This window comes from Thamnophis sirtalis, unplaced genomic scaffold (assembly GCF_051295495.1).
Source record: "Thamnophis sirtalis isolate CommonGarterSnake01/CBP01778 unplaced genomic scaffold, rThaSir2_p1.2 scaffold_11, whole genome shotgun sequence".
Taxonomy (NCBI): domain Eukaryota; kingdom Metazoa; phylum Chordata; class Lepidosauria; order Squamata; family Natricidae; genus Thamnophis; species Thamnophis sirtalis.
Genome location: NW_028261391.1, coordinates 4,500,198 through 4,522,816, shown reverse-complemented (window position 1 = coordinate 4,522,816; position 22,619 = coordinate 4,500,198). Strand labels below are relative to the sequence as shown.

At 48.4% G+C, this 22,619-nt stretch overlaps 1 protein-coding gene across 2 annotated transcripts in view; it reads left to right on the top strand.

The window, feature by feature from the left end:
* Window positions 1-20,964, top strand: part of CAPN10 (calpain 10) — a 30,059-nt gene extending 9,095 nt beyond the window's left edge. For both annotated transcript variants that reach the window (XM_087725084.1, XM_087725083.1), the window contains 10 exons: window positions 49-245; window positions 1,484-1,701; window positions 2,959-3,100; window positions 4,754-4,920; window positions 5,455-5,738; window positions 8,945-9,147; window positions 11,237-11,492; window positions 13,828-14,033; window positions 16,062-16,107; window positions 20,576-20,964. In XM_087725084.1, the coding sequence (XP_087581210.1) occupies window positions 49-245; window positions 1,484-1,701; window positions 2,959-3,100; window positions 4,754-4,920; window positions 5,455-5,738; window positions 8,945-9,147; window positions 11,237-11,492; window positions 13,828-14,033; window positions 16,062-16,107; window positions 20,576-20,605 (1,749 nt within the window). In that variant the 3' untranslated portion in view covers window positions 20,606-20,964. The remainder of the gene's footprint in view (window positions 1-48; window positions 246-1,483; window positions 1,702-2,958; window positions 3,101-4,753; window positions 4,921-5,454; window positions 5,739-8,944; window positions 9,148-11,236; window positions 11,493-13,827; window positions 14,034-16,061; window positions 16,108-20,575) is intronic.
* The last annotated feature ends 1,655 nt before the right edge of the window (window positions 20,965-22,619 follow it).

The window sequence follows — 22,619 nt, the reverse complement described above, 5'->3', positions numbered from 1 at the left end:
TCAACCAATTGCATTCGTACTGGTGAATGACTCTTCTCCTTATCCCAGGTGATCCCTCCAGGCCAGCCCAGTTGGAAGGATGAGAAATACCGAGGCTGCTTCACCTGTCGTATCTGGCAGTTCGGCCACTGGGTGGAGGTGACCATCGATGATCGGCTGCCCTGCCTGGGGGGCAAGCTCTGTTTCTCCCAGTGCCAGACGGAGGACGTCTTTTGGCTCCCCCTGCTGGAGAAAGCTTATGCCAAGTATGTGATGGGCACGGCCACTTTGGTTACAGGTGGCCCTCGACTTATGATCACCAAAGACCCCGAAATTTCCATTGTTAAGTTGAGTTTTACCCTATTTTAAAAGGTCACCATTTGTGACCTTTTTCCTTCTTTCTTCTTCTTTCCTTCCTCCCTCCCTCCTCCTTGATACTCTTCCTCCCTCTCCTTCCTTTCTTTCCCCCCTCCCTCCTTCTCTCTCCATTTCTTCCTCATTTCCTTCCTTCCCCCACTCCCTTTCCTTCCTTTTTTCCTTTCTTTCCTTCCCTCTTGTTCCTCCATCCCACTTTCCCTCCATTCCTTTTCTCCTTCCCTCCTTCTCCTTGCTTCGCTTCCTCCCTCTCCTTCCTTTCTTCTTTCCTTCCTTCCGCCCTCCTTCTCCCTCCATTCCTTCCTCCTTTCCTTCTTTCTCTCCCTCACCCCTCTCCTTCCTTTTTTCCTTCCTTTCCTTCCCTCTTGTTCCTCCATCCCACTTTCCCTCCATTCCTTTTCTCCCTCCCTCCTTGCTTCTCTTCCTCCCTCTCCTTCCTTTCTTCTTTCCCTCCTTCCTCTTTCCCTCCCTCCCTCTTCTCTCCATTCCTTCCTCCTTTCCTTCCTTCCTTCTCTCCATCCCTCCTCTCCTTTTTTTCCTTCCTTTCCTTCCTCCCTCTTGTTCCGCCATCCCTCGTTCCCTTCTTCCGTCCATTCCTTTCCTTCCTTTTTTTAAAGCCTAGTCTATCTGTATCTTGGCTATTCAGCTATAGGTAGTCCTCAATTTATGACCACAATTGAGCCCAAATTTTCTGTTGCTAAGTGAAATGATATTTACGTGAATTTCCCTCCTTCCTTGCCATAGTTGTTAAGCGAATCACTGCAGTTGTTAGGTTAGTAACATGGCTCTTAAGTGAATCGGGCTTCCCCGTTGATTTGGTTTGACAGAAGCTGATCATTATAGCCATAACTGGCTTTTTATGATGACTGCACTGTCCCGGAATCCCATTGTCCCATTTGCGACCTTCTGAAGAGGAAAGTCGGGGAAGTCCGATTCACTTAACAGCCGTGTACTTAACAACCACGTCCCTAATTTAAGAACTGCATTGATTCACTTAACAAATGTGTGCGAGGAAAAGCCATACAACGAAGCAAACTCACTTCACAAATTCCTCCCGTAGCAACATACACGTTGAGTTCAATTGTAGTTGTATGTTGAGGACTAACACAGCTAGTCTTTCTGCTTTCAGGGTTCATGGATCATACGAGCAGCTCTGGGCAGGCCAGGTGGCCGATGCCCTCGTTGACTTGACCGGAGGCCTTGCGGAACGCTGGTCATTGAAAGACCTGAGTCAAAATCCTGAACGAGAGCGGGCTGGCAAAGTCTTGGAGAAAACGGTGTTCAGACGGTTGATGAACCTGAAGGAGAAATGTGTCATGAGCTGCTCTGTCTTCAGTTCACGGCAAGGTAGGGGAAGGGGAGAATCTCACAGAGCCACTTCGGTCCCATTAGATCGCACAGGGTCGGCCTCCTCCGGGTTCCATCCACCAGCCAATGCCACCTGGCTACGACCCGGGGGAGGGCCTTCTCTGTTGCAGCTCCGGCCCTTTGGAACGAACTCCCCGCGGAGATTCGGACCCTCACCTCTCTCCTGGCCTTCCGAAAAGCCGTTAAAACCTGGCTGTGTCGGCAGGGCTGGGGTTGATGAGCTCCCTTCCCCTCTCTCCCCTCTCCTGAAATAAACCAACTGCTTTCCCTACAAGCCAGTGGTGGGATTCAAAAATGTTCGCTGCCAGTTTGGTGGGTGTGGCTAGTTGGGGGAGGCATGTGACTGAGTGGGTGTGGCCAACGTGACATCACTCACACCCACTCAATCACATGCCTCCCCCGCTAGCCACGCCCACAGGAAAAAGTAGAAATTTTTAAAGGATTTTCTTCCCTATCTACCCCCTCCCTCCCTTAGCTAGTGGTCCCCGTTTCCCTGCTTCCTCCACCACTGCCTCTTTGGTTGCTTACCTTCCGCGGCAGCTGGTCCAGTCCGGAAGGCAAGCTGACTGGTGTTTTCGGTGGCCCCCAGTCAGCTGCCGTGGCTGGGAACCAGCTGACTGCCAAAGAGGCCCCCCAGCCGCCACCTCTTTCAATACCGGCACTCAAAGACGACTGAAAAGGCCTCCGGTCGGTCGGTGAACAAGTGGCTGCCATGGCCCCCATCTTCTTCACGCATACACATCCCATTTCCTTGCAAGACCAAGCGGACCGGCCAGCCGCCGCCCTCTTTCAGAGCCGGTATGCAAAGAGGCGGCGCAAGTGAGCGGCGACCAGATGGGCAGGGTGAGCAACCGGAGACAGGGCGACCGGTTCTGGCACGTAGCCAGCTGGCCATCGTACCGGTTCGCCAAACTGGGCAAAATTTCTCCCACCGGTTTGGGCGAACCGGTGCGAACCGGTTGAATACCACCTCTGCTACAAAGGGGTTGTTGGTGTCCTTGTTATGACATTCCAGCTCGGATTGGGACCCACAAATTCCTTGCACGCTCCCGCCAAGCAGGGCAGTGATGTCGGTGGGTGGAGATCATCCTCCCTGCACCAACTCCCCCTCTTTGAAGCCCCTCCCACCCCCCTCACCTGGCTTCCCAGGAGCTGCTGTGCCTAATTTAAGCTCTCAGAAATTGGACAAAACGGGGGGGGGGGGGCTAACCCATTATCTCTCTTTCTGCACTCCAGGGACCAGCCAACTGGGAGAGTTCCACGCCTTCATTGTGGTTGACATGCAGGATCTTTCCAAGGTGTCCAGGAAAGAGACAATCCTGCTGCGGATCCGGAATCCCTGGGGGAGGCGCTGTTGGAAAGGCCCCTGGAGGGAAGGGTGAGTGGGCCACATGTTGACTCCAGCATCTACAACTGTCAGATCCGCCACTCCTTAAACCTCTTAAGTGAAAATGATCCTTTCCTCCATTCGTTGGGAAAGGAACATGCGCATGCATGTGTCCTTGAGAGACCGCCTACTGCCGATCACCTCCACACGACCCATTAGATCTCATCGTTTAGGCCTCCTCCGAATTTCATCCGCTGGCCAATGCCGACTGGCCACCACGTGGAGGAGAGCCTTCTCGGTGGTTGCCCCGACCCAATGGAACGATCTCCCCGTGGAGCTTCGTACCCTCACCACCCTCCAGACCTTCCGCACAGCCCTTAGAACCTGGCTATCCCGTCAGGCCTGGGGCTAAAGACTGTAACCCGCCCGAATGGTATGAATGTTGCGTTTTAATCATGTACTGTCTTATATGTAAAAGTCTGTCCCCCCCTTCCTTTTGATTGTGAGCCGCCCTGAGTCCCCCCAGGGAAAAGGGCGGCATACAAATAAACAATTCAAATTCAAATTATTAGAAGTCAAGTGTATTGCAATCAAGCATAGCCAGAACTGAGATTCGCGCACCAAAATCCCTAGGTTCCTTCTCCCAGATACCTGCCATGTCTAACACCTCCCCCCCCCCGCCCCCCATGACCAATCAGGTCCAAACAAGATGTTTTCAGAACAGTCACATCACCCGTAAGTTGCTATGCAGCTGCTTCTCTTCTCCAGCCGGGTAACCTTGAGGCAGCATCTTGGGGAGATACGGAAGTTACTTTTGATTTCCCCTAAGCCTCCCTGCTCACATCCACTTTCCCCAGACTTCATGGCAGATTGTCACCGCACAGTAGCGAAGCACAAGCAAGCATAAGGTGGCAGCTGACAGTTTCTCAATTTTGGCTGGTTTAAAGCGTGTGGACTTCAAATCCCAGAATTCCCTATCCTGCTTGTACAGTATTCACTTCCCAAGATTCCCCAAACAGTACATCTGGACTTCCAACGTGTTCGTTTTATCCATATTGTTGTCAGTTTTAATGGTTTAACTTTCAATTGCCCGATGTTTTTAACCTTTTAATTGTTTTATATTTATTTATTGACTTGTTGAATTTATTGGATGCCCATCTCATAACGAACGACTCCAGATAGCTTCCAGATGACTCTGGAATATTTAAGCCATTGTACAATATTTATGGCATTGTAAGCTGTACAATATTTATGGCATTGTAAGCTGCCAAAGGGACGCAGTGGCGCAGTGGCTAAGACACTGAGCTTGTCGATCAGAAAGGTCGGCAGTTCGAATCCCTAGTGCAGCATAACGGGGTGAGCTCACGTTACTCGTCCCAGCTTCTGCCAACCTAGCAGTTCAAAAGCATGTACAAAAAATACAAGTAGAAAAATAGGGACCACCTTTGATGGGAAGGGAACAGCGTTCCGTGCGCCTTCGGCATTGAGTCATGCCGTCCACATGACCACGGAGACGTCTTCGGACAGCGCCGGCTCTTCGGCTTTGACACGGAGATGAGCACCGCCCTCTAGAGTCGGGAACGACTAGCACGTATGCGCAAGGGGATCCTTTACCGTTGCAATATTTATGGTATTGCAAGCTTCCCAAACCAGTTGATGTTTTGTAAAACCGTATTCATATTCTCTGTGATTTCTGGTCTTCAGAGGGCCCGGATGGAAGCAGTTGGATCCGGTGGTGGGCGCTGAACTTTTATCCCAGCTGCAGGAAGGAGACTTTTGGGCTGAAGAAGAGGAATTTTTCACGGAATTTGATGAGGTCATCACCGGGTACCCAGTCACGGAAGAAGGACAGCTTCAGAGCCTTTACACTGGTATGCGGTGGTGGGAAAGAGCCAGTTTTTAAAAGAAAAGACCTTTTTTTTGCAAAATACAATTACAGATAATCTGTATAGATCAGCGGTGGCTAACTTTTTAGTCCTTGCCTGCCAACAGATCCCATACCCATAATGCAATGCGTGCACGACACACACAACCCCGCATGCCCCACCCCCCTGTGCATGCGCACGTAACCCCCCATGCTCCCCCTGAATTCCGGTGCATGCGCGTGTGACTCCCCGCTGCCACGCATGAGCCCATGACTCCCCCATGCTCTTCCTGCCTCCCCCCAGTGTATACATGCGCAACCCACCGCAACACCATCCCTCCCCCCATGCCCCGTTTTGAGCCTAGCGGGCCTCCCTGAAGCGAGAAAAGCCCTATGAAGTGGTATATAAGTCTAACTGCTATTGCTATTTGTGAAAAGTTTCGCGACTTGAAATGTCTCGGAATATTAATATTAAAAAGTTTGGTTCCGCTCCAGTAGCACCAGAGTTCGTGACGAGTATCTTTTTCCCCTTCCCGTTCAGACAGGGTGCTGAGCCACACGCAGAAGCTGTACGGGTCCTGGGTGCGGGGGCAGTCCGCGGGGGGTTGTCGTAACAACAGCACCTTCCCCACCAACCCCAAATTCTGGCTGAGAGTCTCCGAGCAGAGTGAGCTGTGCGTCGCCCTCCTGCAGAAGCCCCGGAAGCAGAGCACCGACTGGGCTGGCAGGATCCGCGCCTGGCCTCGCCTCCCGGAAGCCGACCCCTCCTTAGTGGATAACGTCCGAGGGAAGAACTACCACGCCGTGGGCTTGCACATATGGAAGGTAGGGAAGACGAGTGTTCTCACCTTTCTTCAGAAAGCATAAATCCCGATCTTAGTCCCCCAAACCCTCTTTTATCTAGACGGCTGTGAATTATGGCCATTCACAGCCCGTAATGATTCACAAACAGCCTGTGAAGATTCCGACAGATGTCTGCTCGAGTTGCCACAGTCTTTCAGGGAAATGTTGATAAGCACCTGCCTTAATCTCCCTTGAAACGCTGCCAGGGACCTCACTGCCAAATGCAGAGCAAGGCCAAACTTTGCACAGAGTCAAACAGAACTTTTCAAAGCTTGAACCGACCAGATGAATTAATTCTTTCCTGCAAAAGCTCACGTCCCGTTCGCTCCTCTTTTATGCCAATCACCTCCAAGCCTTACTCCCAAGTCGACCCTGTTTTCTTAATGGGTCTTGCCTTCTGGCAGCTCTGCGCATGAGCACACTGGGAACAGGCTCCCGTTGTTCTTCTGCCTTGCTGAGGTCAGACTCTGAAGGCAGCTAATAATTTACCAGGTGGCCTTGGCCCCCTCTCTGCCTCCGACGCACAGCCCTCATCAGAGCCTCCCCCAGACTCCAGGACTGGCCCATCTTCCTCCCCAATCTCTTCATTGTCAGAATCTGCTGCCAGCTCTGCTGGCTGCTGGTGGTTCACAACAATGAGTTGGCCGCGCAGGCAGACGAGTCCTTTCCCTTTTTCCTGGAAGTAAGATCCTAGTCTAGTTGTCTGCCACACTAATTCATCTACGCCCCCTGCCTTTTATCCTCAGAGATAGGGTGGGGTTTTGCAGCGCTGGCTCTTTTGCCCAAGGACCGGCCCATAGATTTCCACTGTTCTCCTCTCCTCTGCCATCCGTGCATCCAAGCATCAGGGACCCAGCTTTTCCTCCTCTTCCTCATCAGTCGCCTCCAGACCTGGGGGCTGTTGACGCTCCATTTAAATGCTGATGGATGACCCAGGTTCTGCCCCTCCCTCCCCCACCTCTCTCGCTCCATTCCCTCTTCCCCCTCGGTGCTCTCAGCAGTGGTGGGTTGCGGATCCCGTTGCACCGTACCGCGAGCACAGCGCATGCATGTGTCCTTACCTCTTGCGACGCTCCGTAACACCTCCGCAATGCTCCAGCTGCTCAGCGGAGCATCGCGCAGGCACCGTATGCTGCACACGTGTGTACAGGTAGCCTGTTTACATCAAATACAGGTATGGAACGAGGACGAGCGGGTGAGCCCTCCGGAGCACCATACCGGAACAGTACCCGGTGTTGCTGGCAGGCACCAGTCCCTTCGTACCAGGGCGTACCGCCTGCAACCCAACACTGGCTCTCAGGTTGCTGACCCTGACTCCCACACCTCCTCTGATTCGACTGCTGGAGGAGCCAGCAGGCCACAACACAAGGACTATCTGTATTCTGTATTCTACTTCCTAGATGCCCCCATGGATAATAGATGGCCGTCTATTCTTTTTCCTGGAGCAAATCCTAGGACAGGGAAGAAGAACCTACTTGAGAGACCGCCTACTGCCAATTACCTCCACCAGACCGATACGATCGCATAGATTAGGCCTCCTCCGAATTCCATCATCCAGCCAGTGTAGACTGGCAACTACCCGGAGGAGAGCCTTCTCGGTGGCTGCTCCGACCCTCTGGAACGAACTCCTCGTGGAGATTCGGACCCTCACCACCCTCCAGTCCTTCCGCGCCACTTTAAAGATCTGGCTGTCCCGGCTGGCCTGGGGTTAGGATTCTAACCCCACTCGAATTGTGTGACTGTTGTGTTTTTTTTTTTAATATGTTGTATTGTTTTTATGTTGGAAATTGTTTGTCCTTCCCCCCCCCTTTTTTTTTGAACTGTGAGCCGCCCTGAGTCCCCCCAGGGAAAAGGGCGGCATACAAATAAAGGGAAATGAATGAAAAATGAATGAAATGAACCTTTTCAGCACAGGTGCCCAAACCAGAACACAGGTGCATGTGTGAGTGCCGGAGTGCCAGAAACCTGAAGACTAGTTGACCGGTGCACACCTGCCTGCTGTTTGGCCATTTTGAGACCATTTTTCAGGCTGTTTTCAGGCCTTTTTTGCGCCGTTTTCAGGCCTGAAAAACAGCCTGAAAATGGTTCGAAAAACAGCCCCCCAAAAGGCCCAGAAATGCCCTGTTTTTTAAACCGGAAGAGCAGCTGGCGACGGCATGCTTGCCTAGAGAGGAATTTGCGTGCCAAGGATAGTTATCAAGGTCCTAGGAGTAATTTCAAAGACTGGGCGGGGGGGGGGATACAACTTTACTCCACCCCACAAGTTTTGCCTTTTCTACCCCCCCACCTGAGGTTTTTTTCCCTTGCAAAATCGAAGGCGCTAGAAGTTGGACGGTTCCTTGCATGAAATGAAACATTGCCGAACAACTTTTTTTTTTTTCCTCCTTAATGGGTTTTTTATGGGAAAATAAAATGGCCAAAGGATCTGGGAAAATCCACCACAAGAACGCGAGGTCGATTTGATCTCTCTTAAAACCCCTTAAAAGAATTTGGCTTTTGTCAGTTTGAGTAGCCAGTCCCACAAACTCAGAACGAAGCCAGCTTGCACAGTGTTTAATTTCGGGAACGGTTTTTCCGCGTGACCCACTCGCTTTAAAAAAAAAAAAAAAAAATTCTTTTTATTTTTTTGTTACATAAACAACACATGCCCACAACAGTGGGGGGGGGGGGGGGAATCCAAACAAAAAAGAACAAAAAACAAGACAGAGGAAAAAAAACACAACAAGTATATGTTATAAAAAAAGTATATCAGCTGGTTACAACAAGTTTTTGTGCATCTCTTCCATTAATTCATATTAATTCAAATATCTTAAATGTTTACCATATTAACATCACCATACCTCCACTTTTAGTTGACTACAGTTGTTTAAACATCCTTCATCCTTAACTATACCAAAGATTTAATCCATAACCACATGCTGGCATTTCATATACATGGAGGATGGAATTTTTGGTATTAAATATGATGGATGTTTAGCTAAAACAGGATATGAGGATTTGAGGTTAATGGAGGATTTTATACCCACTGTGGGCATGTGGGTTCGCCCGATCCGAGCCAAACTGGGAGCAACCCACCTCTGCTGATGCGGCCCTCAATGGAATTGAGTTTTGACACCCCTGCACTAAATGAATTGTTGTAAGTCGAGGACTTCCGGTATTCAGCCCCGTCCTGCTCTCTTGTTTTCCAGATTGAGAAGAAACAGTTCAACCTCCCCAAGACGCTCTCTGCGCCCCCAGTAGCGAGCACCGCTTGTCATTCCTTCAACCGAGAGGTGCATCTCCATTGCGAGCTTTCTCCCGGGTACTACCTGGTCGTTCCCAGCACTTTCCTGAATAATACGGAAGGGAATTTCCTGCTCCGGGTTTTCTCCAGTGGAAGAATTTCTCTCAGGTACCTCCTGTTCTGACAGGACAAAACCCCTTTTTATTAAGCGAATGTGAATTTCTCTCATTCGCATCGAGCAGAGTTCTGGCAAACAGTCTTTCCAGGGGAAATTGACAACCACAGACCTTATCAGGCTTAGAGAGTTGCCAGGCCGATATCTTCCAAACGCAACCCTTTACAAGAAAATACCGTATTTTTCAGAGTATAAGATGCAACTTTTTCCCTCAAAAAAGAGGGTGAAAATCTGGGTGCGTCTTATACACTGAATAAAGCATTTTTGGCCTAACAAAACCCCGCCCCCTTTGCAAAAATAGCAATAGCAGTGGACTTATATACCGCTTCATAGGCCTTTCAGGCCTCTCTAAGCGGTTTACAGAGAGTCAGCATATTGCCCCCAACAATCTGGGTCCTCATTTTACCCACCTCGGAAGGATGGAAGGCTGAGTCAACCCTGAGCCGGTGAGATTTGAACCGCTGAACTGCTGATCTAGCAGTAGCCTGCAGTGCTGCATTTAACCACTGTGCCACCTTGGCCGTGCATAGCCTTTAGGAGGCCTGCAAAGTGCTCCTGGGGGTTGGGGAGGGCAAAAATGAGCAAAAAACTGGCTGTTTTTGCTCTTTTTTTTGCCTCCCCCAGGCCCCCCCCCCAGGAGCACTCTACAAGCCTCCTAAAGCTCTGCATACCCCCCCTTCTTTTTTTTGCAAAAAAACAAAGCATACAGAGGGTTTGGGAGGCCTGTAGAGTGCAAAATCTTTTTTTTTTTATTTACCTCTTCAAAATCATGGTGCATTTTATAATCTGGTGCGTCTTATAGTCCAAAAAATACGGTACTTGGCAAGGAGTCTCTGAGAGTCACAAACAAATCTTCACCACTACTGAAATGAACTAATGGTCTCCTGCAAACTCCACTCCCTTTTCGCTCCTCTTTTCTTTCCTCTGGGAAGGGCCATTCACTGTCCACCTGTGTCCTTACTCCCAAGTCGACCCCTGTTCTTTAGCTGTTCCCTTCGTCTGGCAACTCTGCGCATGCACACACTGGGAACAGGCTCCAGCTGTTCATCTGCCTCACTGCTGTCTGACTGACAACATCTGATAACTGGCATACGGCCCTGGCCTCCTCTCCGCCTCTGACACAGAGCCCTCATCCGAGCCTTCCCGAGACTCCAGGACTGGCCCATCTTCCTCCCCAACCTCCTCACTGGTCTTGAGTTTAACACCTTGCGAGTTTACCAGACAAATGGCATATAAGAGACAAAGCTGTTACAGAGTCCTGCTAGAAATACTTCAAAAAACAAAAAAAAACCTGTAAAAAATGGATATACGTCACATTTTTCAGCGCCATTGTGATAACTTTGAACGGCCGCTGTTGTGGCCCAGCAGGAGCCATTGGAGCTGCCACCAGATTCTGACAGCAAGGGGCCCTATGAATCGGCTCTGGAGGACGTGGAGGACCCTGGACAGGGTTCCGACACCAAGCAGGGCGCAGAGAGGCTGGTTGGCCACCAGGAGGCACCTGAGCCTTGGACCAGTGGGAGGAGACAAGGGAGAGTGAGCCGGAAGCCAGTAGTGAGTTGTTTCTGGATGCACGGCATCGAAGAGTTAATAGGTGTCAGAAACAATTACGCAATTACAGGAGGTGATTGCACTCAGCTGGTGGTCATTAGGCTCCTCTCCAGACTATAAAAAGCTACTTGTGCACACGCCCTTCTTTGCAGAAGTCAACACAGAATCGAATGTCGGAGAACTTCGTATGAGCTTGGCAGGCTGGATTGCTGCCAAGCCTTATCTGTGTTTATTGCTGCCCAAGCTTGTCTGTGCTGGTTTGCTGCCAAGGACCTGTTTGTCTGTTAATTAAATGCCGTAATTTATCTCTGGCTGGGAGTGTGCCTTGGTGTGGAACGAGGGGGGTCAGAACAGGCCTCTAAACGAACTGTTGTAAGTCGACGACTTGGCTATATTAAAATTTAAATTAAAAAAAAGGGTTTCAAAAAAATCAGGGTTGAGGGTGTGAGTGATGAGAAGCCACGTGGTAGATAACTTTTTTTTTCTTCCTTTTCTCTTTTCTGCCTCCCCGTCTCCTCGGTCTCTTCCCAGTGAAATCAAACTGCCTTTGCTGGATAACACCATTCATGAAGCCTTCCCGAGAGGTGAGTGGGAGACGGCTCAGCTGGAGGGATCGTGGAAGAAAGGCCACAACGCCGGAGGCAGCCGCAACTTCCCCTCGTTCCACACCAATCCCTGCTTCCCTTTGTCGGTTCCCGCCGGGTTTGGACAGAGAAGCATCAAGGTGGCCCTACGTCAACACTGCCCAGATAACAAGTGCCGTCCCATTGGCTTCCATATCTTCCAGGTAATACCGAGGTTCTGTTGTGGCCTGTTGGCCACGGCCCCTCCAGCAGCCGATGTCAGGTTTCTGAAAGATGCCCTCATTGATTCATGAGCCTCGAGCCAAGTTTCAAAAGAAAACCAGTCATTTATTAGAAGCACCATTTTGGCAATACCATATTGCAGTCAGATCTAAGCCTCATTTGAATTATAGCTGAACTTTACCCCTGTTCGTTCCCTCCCCTCAGTCTGTGTCATAAATCACATTCCCCAATGAGGTGCATCCCTCCCAAGCCTGCTGTAGTGATCTGAGATCCGACTCTAGCCGAAGGTATGTGTGGAGGTTCACTGACAAATGTGCGATAGACATATGCGTGCTGACAAAACCGCGACAGACAAATGAGCGCCGTCAAAATTGCTAATTGATTTTCGACAAATGCGCGATGACAAAATCACGTCATCAACAAACTATAGACAGCCCAGTGAGCGTGCTGGGCCTTTAACATAGCGGGATGCGTATACGTACGTTATAACCCTAACCCTAATTTTTTTTTTGATTTTATTGTGCTTGTTATCACGCTTTTGTCGTCACGATTTTATCGGAGTGAATTTGTCGGCGCGATTTTGACGTCGCATTTTAATCGGCGCTATTTTGTCGGCACGCATATGTCTATCACGCAATTGTCGGGTCACAATGTGCGGAATGTGGTCTCCCTCCTTTCCTCACCATGACAACTTTATGAGTTGACAGCCGAATCAGAGGAGGAGGCGACGTAGGAGTGAGGGTCAGCGACCGGGGAAGAAGGAATGGAGTTGGCAGAGAGAGAGAGAGAGGCAGAGGCAGCGCCTGGGGCGTCCATCAGCCCTCAGAGGGAGAGTCAAGAGCCCCCAGGTCTGGAGGTGGCTGATGAGGAAGAGGAGGAACAGCTGGGTCCATTACCTGGCACATGGATGCGCAGAAGGCAGAGGAGAGGAGAGCAGTGGAAATCTATGGACCGGTCCTTGGAATGGAAGAGCCACAGCTGCTAGCAAGCCCCACTGTAGCTCTGGGGATAAAAGGCAGGGGGCGGAGACGAATAGGTCTGGCATCATCTCCCTGCTTGACAGACTTGTTAGCCTATGGTGAGACAGAAGCTTTTTGTCGGGGCTGCAGGCCCTCCTAATAAAAGAATCATTGAGTGAACTTCAGTGGGTTTGCCATGTGTGGGGAGCTGGGTCCGAACAGGTTCACCGTTGCTGATTGAATTCCACCCGTGTCTTTCAACCTGGGTGGCTTGAAGGTATCAGGAACTTCAACTCCCAGAATTCCTTAGCTAGCATGCCTGCTTTGGTCATCAGGAAGCGTCGGTTGCTAAGCCTCGAAATTTTGATCCTGTCGCCGTGGAGATGCTGCAGTGGTCCCCTGGGTGGGAAACGGCCCTGAGTCACTTTTCGTAGGGCCGTCGTAACTAAACAAACTCTTTTAAGTCTGAGGACTATCTGTAATTCAGAAACCAGACCATAATCTGTGTTTGTAAAGTGATTTTTCTATGGTAGTTCCTGTAGTTCTTGACTGAAGAGCAACAAAGATGATTAGGGGACTGGAGGCTAAAACATATGATGAACAGTTGCAGGAACTGGGTACGTCTAGTTTAATGAAAAGAAGGACCAGGGGAGACATGATAGCAGTCTTCCAATATCTCAGGGGTTGCCCCAAAGAAGAGGGAGTCAAGCTATTCTCCAAGGCACCTGAGGGCAGAACAAGAAGCAATGGGTGGAAACTAATCAAGGAGAGAAGCAACTTAGAACTGAGGAGAAATTTCCTGACAGTGAGAACAATGAATCAGTGGAACAGAAATTGCCTATGGGAGGGGCCATTCACCGTCCACCTGTGGCTTTACTCCCAGGTCCCCCCTTGTTCCTTAGCTGTTCCCTTCGTCTGGCAACTCTGTGCATGCGCGCACTGGGAATAGGCTTCAGCTGTTCTTCTGCCCCACTGATCTCTGACTCCGAGGGCAACTGATAACTGTCGGACGGCCCTGGTGCCCTCTCTGTTTCCGACACAGAGCCCTCATCCGAGCCTTCCCCAAACTCCAAGACTGGCCCATGTTCCTCAAGGAGAGAAGCAACTTAGAACTGAGGAGAAATTTCCTGACAGAACAATGAATCAGTGGAACAGAAGTTGCCTCCAGAAGTTGTGAATGCCCCAACACTGGAAGTGGTTAAGAAGATGTTGGATAGCCATTTGTCTGAAACAGTATAGGCTTTTCTGCCTAGGCAGGGGGTTGGACTAGAAGTCCTCCAAGGTCCCTTCCAACTCTGCTATTGTATGGTATTACATAAAATGTAATTATAGGGAAGGCTTTGTTATTTCTCCTCAGGTTCCCAGTGACAACAACCATGTGAAAATGTCTTCCACGGCTTTCCTGCAATTGGAGCCGGTGGTCAGTTGTGTGCCTCATTGCTACTCTCAGGAAATCAGTCAGACATGTCGGCTGCCTTCAGGAAATTACGCCGTTGTCCCGTCAACATACTTGCCTGACACGGAGGGCAGCTTCACGGTGATTGTAGCAAGGAAGATAGACAGGTGAGAAGGAGATACTGTATTTTTCAGACTATAAGACGCACCGGAGTATAAAACACACCGAAGATTTAGAAGAGGAAAACAAGAAAAAAAAACAACCCGTATTTTTCAGAGTATAAGATGCACTGGAGGATAAGACGCACCAAGGTTTTGAAGAGGATTTTTTTTTAAAAAAAAGTGTTTTTACACTCTGTAAACCTCCCAAAAACACTCCATTTTTCGCAAAAACGGGCCTGTTTTGTTTGTTTTTTTTAAAGAGTCATGAATAGCCTTTAGGAGGCTTGTAGAGTGTTCCCGGGAGGGGGGGGAGAAATGAGCAAAAAACGGACCGTTTTCACGAAAATGGGCCCTTTTTTGTCAAAAAAGGGGCATTGGGAAGCTTATAGAGTGCTCCTGGAGGCTGGGGGGGGGGGGAAATTGAGCAAAAAAATGGGTCCATTTTTTACTCATTTCTGCCTTCCCCAACCCTCAGGAGCTCCCTGAAAGCCTCCTGCAAGCTCTTTACGGCCATTTTGGTGAATAGGGCAGGGTTTCGGGAGACAAAAAATGCTGTATTCAGTGTATAAGACGCACCCAGATTTTCAGCCTGTTTTTTGAGGGGAAAAGGTGCGTCTTATACTTTGAGAAATACAGTAGTTTTTGCCTTCTCCGACCCCCAGGAGCACTCTGCAGGCCTCCCAAACCCTCTGTGCATCCCAAAAGGGCCCGTTTTTAGCTGAATTGGGATGCATGGGGCGGGGTTTCGGGAGGCCAAAAATAGCTGTATTTGGTGTATAAGACACACTGACATTTCCACCCATTTTTAGGAGGTGTGGGGGAGTGTGCCTTATACTCCGAAAAGCAGCTGTACTTTATAACCACTCAGCCATCCAGCCTATTTCAGTCATATGTGTCAGCAACTGACTCTGGATGAGAATTTAGGAGGATTTTAATTCCATTTTTTTTTCCTGGAGCACACACCATGTTGTTTGAAAGCCATTCAGAGTTGGTCAGCCCTGGAATCTTTAATGTGCATGGACTTCCAACTCCCAGAATTCCCCAACCAAACAGGCAGAGAGGAAAAAGATCCCATTTGATTCCACCCCTGAATAGGAGATGGGACTTGATGACCTCACTGGGCCTTTCCAACTCTCAGCTGTGGGGTTTGTCATAATCCCCCCCAATTGTACTTGATGGATGGATGGAAGGAAGGAAGGAATGGAGGAAAGGGATGGGGGAGGAAAGAAGGGAGGAAAGGGGGAGGTGGAAGAAAGGAAGAGATAGAGGGAAAGGAGGGAGGGAAGGAAGGCAGGAATGGAGAAGATGGATGAAAGGAAGAGACGGAGAAAGGGAGGGAAGGAAGGAAAGGAAGAGATGGAGGAAAGGAAGAGACGGAGAAAGGGAGGGAAGGAAGGAAAGGCAGAGATGGAGGAAAGAAGAGATGGAGAAAGGGAAGGAAGGAAAGAAGGAAATGGAGGAAAGAAAAGATGGAGGGGAGGAAGGAAAGGAAGAGACAAAGGAAAGGGAGGAATGGATGGAAGGAAAGAGTGAGTGGATGAATGGATGGGTGGTTGGTTGGTTGGATGCATGGGAGGAAGCAAGGAATGGAAGTGGATGGAAGGAAGGAAGGAAAAGGAAGGATGAAGAGGGACGAAAGGAAGACAGACCATGGGCAATGACATTCTAAGACAGTGTTTCTCAACCTTGGCAACTTGAAGATGTCCAGACTTCAACTCCCAGAATTCCCCAGCCAGCGAATGCTGGTTGGGGAATTCTGGGAATTGAAGTCCGGACATCTTCAAGTTGCCAAGGTTGAGAAACACTATTCTAAGAGATCATCTTTAGCGCTCCTAAAACCTCCCCACTTTCTGCATTTGATTTCGGAACGTGGGAGATTTTCCCGGCGTCTTCTGCTGTGGGATGATCCGAGGTTCCTTTTTTCTGCTGCTAGGAAGGAGGAAAAAACCAGAAGCTCTGGGAATTCTCCGGGGAATTCTCCGTGACAGGCGCCCTTTCTGCACTTCTAATAAGGTTGTGTTTGCTTTTCTACAGGAAGAGCATTTGGAGCAAGGAGACATTGGGGCAAAGGCTGCAAGAGGTGAGCTCTTCCTTTCTATGGGATTTAGCAATGTACGGTTTCCACCCCGCTCCACGTTGTCCTTCCAAAGAAAACAAGGCAGCACGAAGTAACCAAAAAGTCATCGACCAAGGAGGAAAAAATGGGAAAACGGCAAAGATCAGAATCGTACTGGGTGGAAAAAGGAAACGACGGGCATGTCGAGGGGGGGGCAGCCAGTGATGAAATTCATTTTTTTTTACTCTCGGTTCTGTGGACGTGGCATGGTGGGCGTGGCAGGGGAAGGATACTGCAAAATCTGCATTCCCTCCCTACTCCATAGGAAGAATACTGCAAAATCTCAATTGCACCCAACTCCAGGGGAAGGATATTGCAAAATCTCCATTCCCTCCCCACTCTAGGGGAAGGATGCTGTAAAATGTCAATTCCCTCCCCACTCCAGGGGAAGGATACTGCAAAATCTCCCTTCCCTTCCCACTCCAGGGGAAGAATACTGCAAAATCTGCATTCCCTCCCTACTCCAGGGGAAGGATACTGCAAAATCTCCATTCCCTCTCCACTCCAGCGGAAGGATACTGCAAAATCTCCATTCCCTCCCCACTCCAAGGGAAGGATACTGCAAAATCCCCATTCCCACCCTACTCCAATGGAAGGATACTGCAAAATCTCCCTTCCCACTCCACTCCAGGGGAAGGATATTGCAAAATCCCCATTTCCTCTCCACTCCAGGGGAAGGGTACTGCAAAATCCCCATTTCCTCTCCACTCCAGGGGAAGGATACTGCAAAATCTCCCTTCCCACCCCACTCCAGGGGAAGGATACTGCAAAATCTCCATTCCCTCCCCACTCTGGGACCAGAGGTTGTACTTGCCATTTCTCCGAACTACTCAGAATTTCCACTACCGGTTCTCCAGAACCTGTCAGAACCTGCTGAATTTCACCCCTGGGTGCAGCCGGCTTTCACGCTTAAGGTGGGACTAAAACTCACCATCTGGTGATTGGCCCAAAGTCACCAGCCGGCTTTCATATCTAAAGCGGTTTTAGAACTCATAGTCTCCTGGTTTCTAGACCAGCCCTACTATATCCACCTGAAGGTCTCATATGCCGCATTTTCACATTCTGCTGAGCCATAAGCCAACTTAATAAGCCAACGAAGCATGGGGATCTGAGATTGGCATGCAACCCTGATGATGCTTGCTGGCTCTCTCCATCTTTTTATCTTTATATATTTTTCTACCTGGTTATTTTTACTTGTACACTACTCTGAGTCACTTACCGTATTTTTCGGACTATATGACACACACACACACAGACAATTGTGGGTGGAAATGTTGTGCGTCTTATAGAGCGAATGTTGCGGCCGGCGGGAGGGGGGGTTGGTGTAGTGGTATTCGCCGCCCCCTGTCATTGTTACTGGTGTTCGCCGCTACCGGGGAACACTGGAGCCTTAGCTGCTGAGCAGCTGATTGGTGGTTGGATCGGCCTCCTGGAATACCACCAATCAGCTGTTCTAGGTGGCGGGGATCACCGCTGCTGATTATTGCCACCGCCGTTCGCCTCCATTCGGCAGCAGCGATTGTCAGTGAACGGTGATGGCAGCGATCGGCAGCAGCAGTAGTGGTGAACAGTGGCAGTGAACGGCGGCGGCGAATGGCGGCAGTGACGAGCAGTAGTGGTGGCGGCAAACAGCAGCAGTGGTGAACAGCAGCAACGAATGGTGGCGGCAAACGGCGCTGGCGAACAGCAGCAGCAGCGAATGGGGGTGGCGGCAAGTGGTAGTAGTGGCAATTGCCGCCACCTAGAACAGCTGATTGGTGGTATTCTGAGAGGCCGATCCAACCGCCAGTCAGCTGCTCGGCAGCGAAGGCTCTAGTGTTCCTCGGCGGCGGCAGCAGCTCAATTCAGTTGACCAGTGGTGGGTGCAACGGAGTGGAGCCTTGACGAGCCACGTGCGGGGGCTGTGATAACATGCTGAAGCTGACTAGGCTGTTTGCTGTTTGCTGCAAGGATGCCAACCAGATGAATACCAGAGGGATGCTGGGATGGAGAGGCAGATTTTTTTCTTGTTTTCTTCCTTTAAAGCTAATGTGCGTCTTATAGTGCGAAAAATGCGGTATATAGCGAGACAAGAGATGTAAAAATTCAGTTAACACCCCAACTATAGAACGAGTAAATCGTGATGTCTGGTCAGTTCTAAGGGGGCCACAATCCTGATGTAATTTTTCCAAACTATTCTGCCTTTAAGGGCCTCCTGGTATAGAAACCCACTAATTTCTCCCCTGGCCGCAGTAAATATATATATATATATATATTCTATACCAGGAGGCACTTAAAGTTCCCCTTTTCTGCTCCTCCTTTCTGAACATTCCTCTGGCTTCTCTTTCACTCTTCCAATCTCTTTTTTTCATTTAAAAAGCCATAAAATAGGCTTTTTTAATTTTACGAGCTTATGAGTTTACGAGCAAGATGAGAAGGTTTGTTTTATTGGGGCTAAAACTTCCAAAGAAACGCGGGTGGAGGGGGAAGCGGGTGGTGGAAAGGGGGGGGGGCACGAAGCATTCCCCATCATTGTGAATTCTTTCTTGGAATCGTAGAGAAAGTAAAGATTAAAGGGACCGTGAGATCCTCTAGTCCAGCTCCTGGGAATTTACTATAGCAGTTTTATTTTGCTTTTTGACTTTGGGGTAGATTTACATTGCCCCCGCCCCCCCCTCCCCCACCAAACCCTGGCCAAGATGTTCCTACAGCATGCCCCAATACAGGTAGTCCTCAACTTACAACTATTCATTTAGTGTTTGACGTCACCATGGCGGTGAAAATAAGGGACTGTTTGTTCTGACCTAGGCTTCCCAAAAGCATGAAGCCGACTCCTGGTCCTGATAAAAAAACCTTTTTATTTAGTTTAAAGTGAATTCCTCTCCAGCAAAGTCCCGGCCAACAGTCTTTCAAGAGATTTCACAACTACAGACCTTTATCAGGCTTGGAGAGCTGCCAGGCCGATATCTTCCAAACGCCACTCTGTAGCAGACAATACTTGGCAAGAAGTCAGGAACAGGTCTTCACCCTAATGAATTGAACTGGTGGTCTCCTGCAAACTCCACTCCCCTTTTGCTCCTCTTTATTCCTTCTGGGAGGGGCCATTCACTATCCACCTGTAGCTTTACTCCCTAGTCGACCCTTATTCCTTAGCTGTTCCCTTCTCCTGGCAGCTCTGCGCATGCGTACCCTGGGAACAGGCTCCAGTTGTTCTTCTGCCCTACTGATTATTGAGTCTGTCTTAACTTTTAACTTTTATCCTGTTTCTGTAAGCCGCCCAGAGTCCTACAGGATTGGGTGGCATACAAATTTATTAAATTACTAATTACTAATTATCTGCACCTCTATAACTGTCTGGTTTGGTTTTGCAACCCAACAAGACAGACAGAGACTTCAGAGGATAATCAGAACTGCAGAAAAAACAATTACTGCCAATTTGTCTTCCATTGAGGACCTGCGCACTGCACGAGTCAAAAAGAGGGTCGTGAAAATACCTACAGACCCCTCGCATCCTGGACATAAATAGTTTCAACTCCTACCCTCAAAATGACGCTATAGGGCACTGCACATCAGAACAACTAGACACAAGGACAGATTTTCTCCTAATCTTAGATTAGGTAATGTAATTGTATTATTATCATTAATAGTGTGCTAAAATATACAATACAATACAATAGCAGAGTTGGAAGGGACCTTGGAGGTCTTCTAGTCGAACCCCCTGCCTAGGCAGGAAACCCTATACCGTTTCAGACAAATGGCTATCCAACATCTTCTTAAAGACTTCCAGTGTTGGGGCATTCACAACTTCTGGAGGCAACTTCTGTTCCACTGATTCATTGTTCTCACTCTCAAGAAATTTCTCCTCAGTTCTAAGTTGCTTCTCTCCTTGATTAATTCCCACACATTGCTTCTTCTTCTACTCTCAGGTGCCTTGGAGAATAGCTTGACTCCCTCTTCTTTGGGGCAACCCCTGATACCCTCAATGAGTCTTTTCTCTAATTATCAAATCCAGGTAGTCCTCGACTTACACTCGTCCAGTTAGTGGCCATTTGAAGTTACAACGGGACTGGAAAAAGTGACTCATGATCACTTAGCACACTTACCTGTGGTCATGTGATTAAAATTGGGGTGGTTCGCTTTACAACTGCAATGATTCGTTTAACAACTGTGGGAAAACGGTCATAAAATGGGGCACAACTCACATAACAACTGCCTTGCTAGGCAGCAGAAATTTTGGGCTCAGTTGTGGTTGTAAGTTGAGGACTATCTGTCTGTTAAGAATTCTTTTGTTTCTCATTTTTATTGGATGAATTTCTCCAGCTTCTGTGTCCAAATTCCTGTTCTCTAAAAGCAACATCCTGAAGTCGATAACCTATTTTTTGTTTTTTCTTCTTGACTCATCCAAGTTCTTTGTTTTTAATCTCTTCCTTTCCCACCCACTCGGTTTTTGCAGGTCTCTTTCAAGGCTGTGATGAAAATGTAAATTTGGAGCGACCCTTTTGCTACAGGAAGAAATAACGGAGACCTTTAAGAAGGAAGTCAAACTTGCTTTAGTTTAAATTGAAATCATTCCAAAATCTATGTTGGGTCTCCAAGCTTCGTGGGTTAAAGGAACATCCCGTGACTTTTAACCAACTTTTCTGTAGAAACAAACTTGAGTGACATCCCAGCTCAAGTTTCCCTCCCGTTTTGGTTTTAAAAACAAAACAAAACAAAACTTATCTGAACTTCAACTGACGTTGAAATCTTCAAGATTTCTTCCTGGTTCTGGCTGCGTCTCTATTCCTTTCTTTTTCTCATTCCGGCCACCTTTAAACATCAATTTAAAATTTATGTACATTGTGATGGTGTTCAGATTGGTTTTTTTGGTCCCGTGGCGATAATATTCCCTCGGTGTGTGGTGTGTGCGTGCTTTTGTATTCCCCGTAGCGATCGGCACTTCTGCAGAAAGATAGGCTTGCCAACGAAGAGGGAAGGAGCGATGGTGGAAAAAGAAGAAGAGGAGGCTGTGACATTTCAGGAAGTTTTGAAGCAGCAAAAAGTTGGAACGCACAAGAATTGGACCTTTGGCCGTCCAAAAGGTTTTGAATTTGAACTGTTCCAATTTTTACTCCCTGGAAAACGAGAAACGAGACATTTTGATTATTGATGAAGTGTTTTGGGCTCAAAATGGAGAGGTTTTGAACGTGAACCAAAGTTGCTTTGAGCTGGAAATATTTCCTAAATAATCAAGATGATCTTTTGGAAGGCGAGTCGGCCATTTTGTGTTCAAAGAGAGACATTTTACAGTCGAGAGAGGTCAGAATCAGAGGTGGTATTCACCCGAACTAGTAGCGGAAATCGTGGGTGGCCCTAACCGCCCAACTGCCCGGCTCTGTGACATCCCAATTAGGCCTTATTTTAGCCAAAGGCGCATGCGCGGAAAGCTGAACACATGCGCAGAGGTGGCGCGTGTGCTCACATTCGCGAACCGGTAGGGAAGGTTAAATGAATACCACCCCTGGTCAGAATTAATGGCTTTTGCATACCAACTGTGCTGGGTCCTTCTATTCTTTAGGGCTCGAGAAGCAATAAAATTAGGGCATAAATTTGGTTTTCGGTGTTTCTGCGGCTTACGACCATCTGTGTCTGCATGATGTGGTCAAAACAGGGTAAGTGAATTTGTGAATTCTGTAGTGTATATAAATGACAGCATTTATCAAAAACGTCCGTTATTTGCGCAAGATTTCTTCATGGTTTGTGTTAGACTCTTTATCACATTGTAGGTTCTGCTCTAAACCAGGTTCCGGGCCTGTGTTAAACCTGGTCTAGGCTACTTTTAAGAAGTATGGACTTCAATTCCCAGAATTCTCCTCGCTCTCCATATATTTCTGAACTAGCGCGTTGTTTCTCCACTGTGGATTCGTTTTTCGGTTTATATTGCAGTTTTCCTCTTGGGCATCGTACTGTAGTTTTAAACCGATGGTGAGGAATCATGGGCCCCTTTTATGACTTGTGGACTTCAACTCCCAGAATTCCTGAGCCAGCTGGCTCAGGAATTCTGGGAGTTGAAGTCCACAAGTCATAAAAGGGGGCCATGGTTTCCCACCACTGTTATAAACAAACATCCCTCAACATTGATGTTGAACTCTTTACGGGGGTGTTGCACACGGAGCACCTTAAATTCCCTGCAAGAGCACAACCAAAGCGTGCATGGCACAGCATGGCAAATTGGCAGTGAAGAGATTTATATCACTAAATCTCTCCCGGTTCTCCGTTTCCCCTCAACTAACTATCTATCTATCTATCTATCTATCTATCTATCTATCTATCTATCTATCTATCTATCTATCTATCTATCATTTATTTATTTATTTATTTATTTATTTATTTATTTATTTATTATGAAATTTATTTGCCACCTATTTCATGTGAAACGATAAAATATCCACATATTTCCCCAAGAAAAAGATGGCACAAAAAAATGAGTTGAACTGATGGTGGTTGGAATAAAAGAG